General features: G+C 68.4%; 5 protein-coding genes across 5 annotated transcripts in view; 3 read left to right on the forward strand and 2 right to left on the reverse strand.

The window, feature by feature from the left end:
- Positions 1-215: 215 nt before the first annotated feature.
- Positions 216-1,132, forward strand: H696_00155 (hypothetical protein; the record flags this gene model as incomplete). Its single annotated transcript, XM_009493990.1, has 2 exons — positions 216-323; positions 497-1,132. 2 exons carry the CDS (start codon positions 216-218, stop codon positions 1,130-1,132), a joined length of 744 nt encoding a protein of 247 aa, XP_009492265.1.
- Positions 1,133-1,442: 310 nt separating this feature from the next.
- Positions 1,443-3,541, reverse strand: H696_00156 (hypothetical protein). The gene is made up of 4 exons (XM_009493991.1): positions 3,177-3,541; positions 2,910-3,093; positions 1,985-2,735; positions 1,443-1,732 (listed from the first exon to the last, which is right to left on the reverse strand). The coding sequence occupies exons 1-4, from the start codon at positions 3,488-3,490 to the stop codon at positions 1,581-1,583; spliced, it is 1,401 nt and encodes a 466-aa protein (XP_009492266.1). The 5' UTR covers positions 3,491-3,541; the 3' UTR covers positions 1,443-1,580.
- Positions 3,542-4,127: 586 nt separating this feature from the next.
- Positions 4,128-6,115, forward strand: H696_00157 (hypothetical protein; the record flags this gene model as incomplete). The annotated part of the gene is made up of 4 exons (XM_009493992.1): positions 4,128-4,573; positions 4,832-5,204; positions 5,408-5,558; positions 5,703-6,115. 4 exons carry the CDS (start codon positions 4,128-4,130, stop codon positions 6,113-6,115), a joined length of 1,383 nt encoding a protein of 460 aa, XP_009492267.1.
- Positions 6,116-6,282: 167 nt separating this feature from the next.
- Positions 6,283-7,974, reverse strand: H696_00158 (hypothetical protein). The gene is made up of 4 exons (XM_009493993.1): positions 6,968-7,974; positions 6,703-6,859; positions 6,510-6,615; positions 6,283-6,370 (listed from the first exon to the last, which is right to left on the reverse strand). Exons 1-4 carry the CDS (start codon positions 7,843-7,845, stop codon positions 6,312-6,314), a joined length of 1,200 nt encoding a protein of 399 aa, XP_009492268.1. The 5' UTR covers positions 7,846-7,974; the 3' UTR covers positions 6,283-6,311.
- Positions 7,975-8,420: 446 nt separating this feature from the next.
- H696_00159 (hypothetical protein) overlaps positions 8,421-8,920 on the forward strand; it is a gene marked incomplete at both ends in the record, with an annotated part of 4,876 nt that continues 4,376 nt past the window's right edge. Inside the window, one exon of the mRNA XM_009493994.1 lies at positions 8,421-8,846. Within this exon, the coding sequence (XP_009492269.1) occupies positions 8,421-8,846 (426 nt within the window). The remainder of the gene's footprint in view (positions 8,847-8,920) is intronic.

Genomic DNA, 8,920 nt, shown 5'->3' on the forward strand with positions numbered 1-8,920 from the left:
CCCCCCCCCCTCCCCCCCTCCGCCCTCTGCCTCGATCATTTCCTAACCCACCCACTTCTGGCATGTCTCGCCCACACCTGCCCGCCTGTCGTGTGTAGGCCGGCACCCCGGCCGGATCGCGCGCCCTCAGTGCCGATGCCACGGCCACGGGGATCAACACGCCCGTTCGTCAACTCTCTGCTCCCGGGCCCGGGCGTCCGGGCAGCCTCTTCAGCATGGCTCGCCCTGGGCCCCTTTTCCAGGCAACCGGCAATGAGCTGGACATGATTGACGGTTTCTCAGATATCTCCTCTGATGAGGACAACTTCGGCCGGCGAAGCATGGTACATACCCCGCACATTCCCCCCCCCCCCCGCCCCCCACCCGACCTCTCCTTCTCCTGCGTCCCCTCCTGCCCTTCATCTTCCTCGGTAGGCTGGGCATCTCCCTTTTGAGCCTGCGCTAACTCTTACCCTCTCTCCCTCCTGCTCTGCCCCCTCCCTCCCTCGAACCTCAGGACTCGTCCCCCTCGGCTGGACTGCACAATAGTGCGACCCCTCCCTCAACCGGCGGCCCCCCCCGACTGGGGCTGATCTCGCGGCTCCCGGCCCCAAGCAGCAATGGCCCGCACGTCGTCGGCCGCATGGTTTTCGACCCGGTGTCCATGCGGTGGGTTCGGGTATCGGCGGCCCGGTCAGCCTCGCGCATCTCCGACACCGAGGCCGACGACGAGGGGGCCGGCGAGGAGGACTCAACCGACGAGGACGAGGCCGACATCTTCGATGGGCTGGGCTTCGATGAGGCGTCCCTGGCCTCGGGGCAAACACACGATGGCTCGCGCGAGAAGTCCCTCGAGGATGCCTTTGTCGTCACCCACTCCATGATGGCCGAGTGGCGCGCGGCCGAGCGCCAATACCAGCGCATGGTCGGCCATGCGGCCCCGGGGCCCTCTTCATCTGCCACCCTCAGCGGCCCGTCGGCCTCGTCGTCCAGTGCGTCCCTCGGCCCGGGGCAAGGGCCGGCCACCAGCGACCCCGGGGCATCCTCCTCCTCCTCCGTCCCCTCCTCGGCTGGCCCGTGGGCCGGTCTGGCGGCCATCGAGCCTCGCTCGCACTTCCAAATGATCCGGGACATCGCCGCGCGGCTGGTCTAGAGCCGCATGCTTTCTGCCCTTCCTCGGTCCTTGATGGGGCCCTCGCGGCAGAGGCACACCTTGGCGTCCGGCGTGGCCCATCTGCTCCCGGCGAATACACTGCCCGGGGGCTGGTTGTACACTACCCCCTTTCTTTCTTTTTTCCTTTTTCTCCGCCCCCCCCCCCCAAACCGCCCGGGCGTCCTGGCGCTCATGCGCAAGCCTCCTTGCCTCTGCCTCCCCCTTCTCTCCGTCGACCTCCGGGACTGTCGCCTGCACGAACCGCGTCGCTGTTGCATAGAAAAATACACCCCCCCCCATGACACTCGCATTTCGGAGGGCTTCAAGTCCATTGTTTTTCGTGCCTGCTTTCCGGCGCATGCCGCCCGGCCCTTTACGCATCGGCTCACACGGGCATACACACATGTAGCCGCATCTAGCCCCGGATGCATGGCCAAGGGCGCCGGCGTCAAGTGGATCGTGGCGACAGGTGCCGAGTGATCATGGTCAGGGCCCCGGTCAAGCCGGCAACGCGCACCAGGCGATCGAATTCCCGGACCAGCGTCTGGGCCAGGGCCTCGGCATCGCGCCGGACCAAAGTACTGTCCGGCGTTTGGGCCTCTACCACCATGGGTCGGGGCATGTGCGTGCGTGCGTGCGTGCGTGAAGGCGCATGGGTATGTATGTGTATCGGTGAGTGCGTGAGCATGCGTGAGCATGAGCATGCACATGGGGGCATATTTGTATGAAATAAGCTCATCCCACAGCGCATGGATGTCTGTCTGGCTGACCAAGTGTGCAGGCCAAATGAGGGGGGACAAGCGGAAGGCCCCAAAGGCGAGGAGGAGGGAAGGGGAGGGCCCATATACGCACCACTGCGGCCGGTCACACAGGTCATGTATATCCGGCAACGAACGTCGGCGGCCAAGACCCACGGGGGCGCGGCGGCCACAGGCCCGAGAGCCCGCTCAACCAGGGCCCGGATGTCGGCGTGATCGCTGGCCGCCGTGGGCTGGGCCTCGGCCGAGGCCCGCGGCGGGCCAATCTCCCAGGTAAGCTGCAGGCCGACGCGGCCACCGACGGCCGGCAGGATGACCATCTGCGCGTGGGGGTCCATGGCCAGGGATGCTGGCGGGGCGGTGGCAAAGTCCACCGGCCGCCCGGGGTCCCGGACCCAGCGATTGAGGCAGGCAAAGATGTGTGCCCGGGTCGCAGCCAGCCGTGCCACCCGGGCAAAGGTCCGAAGAACCAGCCGTGCCAGGTCCAGCCCGTCGGGGCTCCGGCCTCCAAGGCGCGTCAGGGCCCGGAAAAAGGGCTCCGCCTCCGAGGCCACCCCCGGGCTCAGCAGGACATCATACAGGTGCACCCCGGCGGCTGGCGGGACCGGGGGGCCGGCCTCGTCGGCTGATGGGTCGGCCGGCGGCAGGAGAAGTTGTGCCTGCATGCGCGCCCCGTGCGCGCTGACAAAGAGCGTGGACGCGATCCACCCGTCGGCGGCCGGATCGCCGGGGGGCCGACCGGCGCGCACATACTCGCGCGCAAGATGGGCGCTCTCATCCGGCGCCAGGGGCTGGTATGTGATGTTTTCGATCTTGAAGTCATTGATTGCCTCCAAAGCGTAGAGCTGGACCGCGCCGGACCATGTGAGTGCGTGCTCGCAAAAAAAAGGAAGAAGAGGGAGAGGGGAATGTCGCCTCGGCTTTCAGGCGAAGGGGCCCGGGCGCGCCCGGGGCCTTTCGGCGAAATCCAAACGCCAGCCCCACAAGGGGGCCTCCGGCCAGGGGCCCGGCCGACGGACCTCATTCTCGATGGTGGAAATGGACTCGCGATCGCGTGGCGAGGCAACAGGCTCCACTGGCCGGCCGGTCGACAGGGAGACGATGGTCCGCCGGGCGGACCCGGTGTCCAGGTGTGGTGCCTCGCCACGCGGTTGCACCGTGTCGCGGAGGAAATTCCGGGTCGAAACGTCCAGCAGGGAGGAGCTTGGCCAGGGGGGGGGGGGGGGGATCAGAGGACCGGCCTGCAAGGAGAGTCCAGCGAGAGGGAGAGAGAGAGGAGGTCATACCAAATCTGCGCCAGCGCCGGGCCGGGGTGGCCGTCCGGCTCGCCGAGAGCGCGATCGATCTGCCGCAGCCGATTGGCATCGGCCGTCAGCGCCGCCAAGGGAAGGGCCCCATCGCCGGAGAGGATGGCCGCGTCGCGCGCTCGCGCAGCGACCGCATCCGCCAGAATCCCTTCCAGTTGGGCAATGTCGGCCTTGGCCGTGTGAATTTGCTGCAGCAGGCGGGTCTTCCGAGCTGCAAGGGACATGCTAGACGAGGGCCCGAGCGGCGAGGAGGCCGCCAGCTCGGGCTTCGGAGGCTCCGGCCTGCCGACCATGGTGCCGATAGCGTGGTGGCAAGGTGTATGCGTGCGTGTGTGCGTGCGTGTGTGTGTGGGGGGGGGGACGTACACATGGTGGGGAAAGGGAGGAAGGGGGAAAAGATTGAGAGAGAGCAGGACAGGGATGCCGATTCGGTGTCTGTCCAGCGGGCTGTTTGATGGCCACCTCTTCTGGGCATTTCACATTTGCCCGGGCGCCCCTGGTCCGCCCCGTCCAGTCCAGCGGACGGGGAGGGGGGGGGGGGGGGTGCGGATCTCCCGTCGCGTCCGGCCAAGTGCGCCTCCAGAGCCGCGGGAACACGGAACGCGGCTGGGGTGGAATACAGCGGGACAGTGATCGGGGTCAGCATTGGCAGATGCCAACGCGCGGTGTCCCGAGCATGTTTGAGCCCACCCCCGGCCCTGGGGCCCCGGCACCTCGGAGCAAGGCGGCGGCGGCGGCGGCCGCCGTAGAAGGGCATCCGTCGTGATGGGTGCCGGCACACATCTGGGGACATCTCGCGCCACGTCCTCCCCTTCTCCCCCCTGCCTCTGCTGCTTCGTCCCCCCTCCCCCGCCCCTCCCCCGCCCCTCGCCCCTCCCCACTTTCCTCTGGCCGGCATCAATAGCCATCGAGGGCCGCACTCAGTTCGACATGCTGCAGGTGATCCAGCGCGAGTACAAGCTCCGGTCATACTCGCTGAACTCCGTGTCCATCGAGTTCCTGGGCGAGCAGAAGGAGGATGTCCATCACTCGATCATCTCGGACTTGCAGAACGGCAACTCCGAAACCCGCCGGCGCCTGGCCGTCTACTGTCTCAAGGATTCGGACCTGCCCATGCGGCTGATGGAGAAGCTGATGTGTGTCTTCAACTTCGTGGAGATGGCCCGTGTGACCGGCGTCCCGTTCACATACCTGCTCACGCGTGGCCAGCAGATCAAGGTCGTGTCGCAGCTCTTCCGCAAGTCCCTCGAGCGGGACTTCCTCATCCCCACTCTGCGTGTGGGTGGCAGCGGCGCCGACGAGCAGTACGAGGGTGCCACCGTCATCGAGCCGGAGCGCGGGTACTACTCGAAGCCGATTGCGACGTTGGATTTCTCGTGCGCATCCACCTCCCTCCATCTCTGCTCCATGACCCGCGGGGTTCCTGCCTCCGGCGTTTCTCACCACTGTGCTTTGCCCCTCGCCCCCCCCCCCCCCCCCCCCCCCCCCCCCCCCCCCCCCCCCCCCCCCCCCCCCCCCCCCCCCCCCCCCCCCCCCCCCCCCCCCCCCCCCCCCCCCCCCCCCCCCCCCCCCCCCCCCTCCCCCGCCCCTTCCCCACCTCGGCTTACTATCGCCCCGTCTGCCATGTCTGCCAGCGAGCAGGATTCCACCGCGGCGGCCGCCACGCCGGCCGCCATGACCGACGCCGGGCGGCCCGGCGTCGCGGGCACCGCCACCAGCGTCGCCTCCCCGCCGGGCCCCCGGACCGACGGCAAGAAGCTCGGGTTCTTCCGTGACCCGCGCGTGACTTTGGGCATGGTCCCGCTGGACCGGGGGTTCCGAGCGGCGGACGTGAGCATGCCCATCTCGCAGGACCTGTGGTTCTACACCAAGTCCAACTTCCAGACCTTCTCCACTTTCACGGCATGCTTGCTGCCGGTGCTCGTGCTGTCGTACAACTCGCGCTTCTGGCGCTCAGCCGGCACGACGAGCCTGCAAGCCATGTTGCAGTCATGCACGCTGGTCCCGGTGCGTACGCCAGCTTGCCACCTTGTCGCCCGAATGCCGGGCCCTCGAGACACTGTGGGCTGTGCCATGCTTGGGCACTCCCTCGTTGCATGCAATTCTCACCCATTCTTCGGCCCCTCGCCGGGGCCTTCCCTCGCTCGCCCTGCCTTGTCCCCCGCCCGCCCCCCTCCCCTCCACCTCCCCGGGGCATCTGTCTCCCTCAGGCGGTCCTGCCGCTGGCGGTGCTGGCCAGCCAGTGGCTGTCCACCTGGTCCATCGAGAGCCCGGCCGCGCGGCTGGCTTCCGTCCGGTCGGCCTGCCTGGCCCGCTACGAGTCCCTTCGCCGGCGGCGTGGCGATCTGATCTCCGGGCTCGGTGCGCCCCCATGCCCCCTTTGCCGTGTTATAAATGGCCTCTTTTCCCTCTCTTTTTGATTCCCCCCCCCGCGCCCCTGGGGACCGGCTAACCCTCTCCTCGCCTCCTTCTCCTGCTGGCCCGCTCTCCCGCGCCGACCATCAGGCGTGGCCGTGGGAGTCCTCTGCACGCCGATCATCACCCGGCAGCTGACCTCCTCGGCCACCCTCTTCCGGCGAGTGATCTTTTCCGGGGTCGTCGGCGGGTCGGTCGCCGCCGGCCTCAATCTCATGGACACCATGTACCGGGAGATGCGCCTGGCCCGGAGCCTGAAGCACATCTGCGAGGGGCAGCTGGTCCGGTCCGGGGCCATCCCCTCCAGCCAGCAGGCGGTCACCATTCAGCAGGACCGCGAGGCGGGCCGGGCCGAGCTTGCTGCCGCCACCGGCGAGTATCCGCTGGCCTTTGTCGGCATGACCACCATCGAGCGCAATGCCCTGATCGAGGCGCGCTTGAAGGAGGTCCGCTCGGATGCAGCCCAGATGCGACCCATTGCCGAGGCCTTCGGCCTATACTGAAGGCCCACATTTTTGTCTCTCCTCCTATTCCCCCCTCCCTTCCCTCCCTCCCTCCCTCGCCAAGCTGGCCATTCTAGAGGCCGCGGGCGTGGGCCAATGTAGATCCCCACTTTCCCCTGCCCTATTTTCCTCGTCCCCCCCCCCTCGGTTTTCGTGAAGGCGGGGGAGGCATTTCCCGGCTGGCAAGCGGGGCCGTCTATTTCCCTTGATCGGTATTTGCGGGCGCCGGCAGGCGATGAAGGATGATCCCGCGCTCTTTCGGCCAGATCGACAGGGTTACGGGGCAGGGGTGGCTCTGTGTCAGTGTCTTCTGCGTGCATGGACACATTCGCGCACGTGTCGGGGCATTTTGGGGAATGAGAGGCAGGCCCCCGCCCCCGGGAGGCAGGCGCACCCTTGGGAGTGTTGAAAGGAATCACGGCGCTCCGGAGCCGATCGTCAGCTTGGCAGAGCGCCGCGACGCGGTCAGAAAGAAGAGCATGTAGCCGACTCCGGCCGGCCTACAGATCCATCGGGGTCAGCCAGTTGGCCGGTCAGTCGCGAGATCCGCCATCAAGGGGCGAAGCATATGTGTCACATGGGTGTACCTCATCGAAGGGGACGCCGCCGCGGCGCTTCCTGGCTGCCGGCACGTGCAGGATGATCGCCCCGCCAAGCGCCGGGTCCAGCAAGGCCACAGCCAGGTCGACCACTGCTCGGAGGGCGTGCTCGCCATTTTGCAGGGCGGCTCGCAGGAGGCTCGAGCTATGTTTCGGAGGCCAGTCAGCATGGGATCCCAGGCACGGCGGGCGAAGGGGGCGGGAGGAGGCGGGGGGGGGGGGCGGGGGGGGGCGGGAAACCCGGGATACATACCAATACACCACGTCGAAGGTGCCCGGGTGGAGGACCTCCCCCAGGGAAGGATGGACATCGTCCAGCGGGGTGTCATCAGCCCCGGATGCCAAAAGGTCCGCACACAGAAGAGCCACATTGAAAGGCCACCGGAGTCGATCAAGGCGAGGGCCCTGCTCCTCCTGCAGTGGCAAGTCCGCCGGAGGGGCATTTTTCAAGGCGGCCGCCGCATCGGCCACCGGCAGCGGGTCGCCAAGCGCCAGCATTCGGCGCCGGGCATCCAGGGCGGCGGCTTCCAGACGCTCGCCCTGGCGCACGTCAACCGGGGCATTGTGCTGGCGGCTGGACCGGAGCCAGCGTGCGAGGTGGCCTCCACCGGGGCTGCTGGCAACTGGCCGGATGTTCTCCCCGAACACCGGCAGTGGCAGGGGCAGGAAGCCGCCGGCCCCCGGCAGCGACATCGGGAAGTAGCTCTCCGGCCCGGCCGACCCTTGGGGCATTTGCCCCTCGGAGTCGACCACCGGCAGGGCGCCCGGCGAGCAGAGGGAGGCGCTGGCCCGGGCCACCAGCCGGGCATGGCGAATCTTGGCCAGATCATGGTCAACCCCGATGACATGCACCAGTCCCGGGCCGAAGTCCCGAGCACCCGGGATCGCCAGCCGGGCAAGGTGCTGCGTCAGCCGGCCACTGCCGCAACCAAGATGTGCAAGGCGCAGCGGGCGCCGGCCGCCGACGGTCGCAGGCTCTCCGGCCACCATCAAGGCCGGCACCTCTTTCAGGGCTGCCTGGAGGAAGTACATCAGCGGCTCAACCACCAGCGGGGAGACTGGCTCAATGTCCGGGGCCGGACGCTTGGCTGGGGGCATCGCATCGGCCGCCGGGCGCGTACGAGGGGGCATCCCTCGTGTGGTGGATGCAAATCCAATGGACCCGCGGCCGGGCAGACAAGGCACAAGGGGGGAGAGTGGCCGGAGCACTTGGCAGGCCAGAAGGTGGCGGGCAAAGCAGGAGAGGAGGGGGGGGGGGGGGGGGGGACGGGGGCAGAGGAGGGCAGAGGAGGGCAGAGCAATGTGGCATGGCTGGGGCTCCGGTCGCCCAGGTGCCCCCCCCCTCGGGGGGCGCGGCTCTTGGGGTGCTTTCGTGCGGCACTCGATCGCGAGCCGGCGAAGGCCCCCCTGCGCCATCGTTGGCAGTTCCCCAACTGCGCGGGGCTCGATGCGCGCGTGTGTTGCCCGGCCCGTCTGCCCGTCTGCCCGTCTGCCCGTGGGCCGAGGGGAGAGGGGGGCGGCGAGGGGGAGGGATGTCGGGCGTGGCGCCGGCAGGAGCGGGGCCTGTCTCCCCGCCCGAAGGGCCCACGATCCGCGAGGGGGTGATGTGGAGCCGGCCTGGCCGCCGTGACCGGCAAGGGTTTCCTCTTAGCATCTATCCTTCCCTCCCCTCCCCCTCTTCCCCTTGCTTTCTATCACACGCACCCATGGGCGACGGCAATCCTTCGCCCCGGGACACCCATCCCGGGGGCGGTTTTCGCCACCACCACCATCACTCCCAGCAGCAGCCGAGGCAGCAGCAGCAGCCGCCGCAGCAGCAGCAGCAGCATTCCTCGCACTCGCAGCAGCCAGCCCTGTCGTCTCATGCCCCACAGCACCCTCCATTCCCTCCGCACCAAGGCAGCCACCACTGGTCGTACTCCTCGGGCCATCATCCGCCCCAGTATCCGCAGCACCCTCCCCACTTCCACCACCCCCACCACCAGCAGCAGCAGCCGCCCCCGCCGTCCTTCCCGCGCCACCATCATCATCATCATCAACATCTCCATCATCGGCAACAGCCCTACCGCCCTCACCAGCAGCCTCCCCGCGGCCGGGCACCTGCCAATCAGAACACCCGGGAAAAGCGCCTGGTACGCTCTCACCCTGGGCTTTGAGCATTGCTGACCGGCCCAGGGCGCCGCCTTGCGCCATGGGCTTGCCCCCC

Source organism: Fonticula alba (assembly GCF_000388065.1).
Source record: "Fonticula alba strain ATCC 38817 unplaced genomic scaffold supercont2.1, whole genome shotgun sequence".
NCBI classification, from domain to species: Eukaryota; order Rotosphaerida; family Fonticulaceae; genus Fonticula; species Fonticula alba.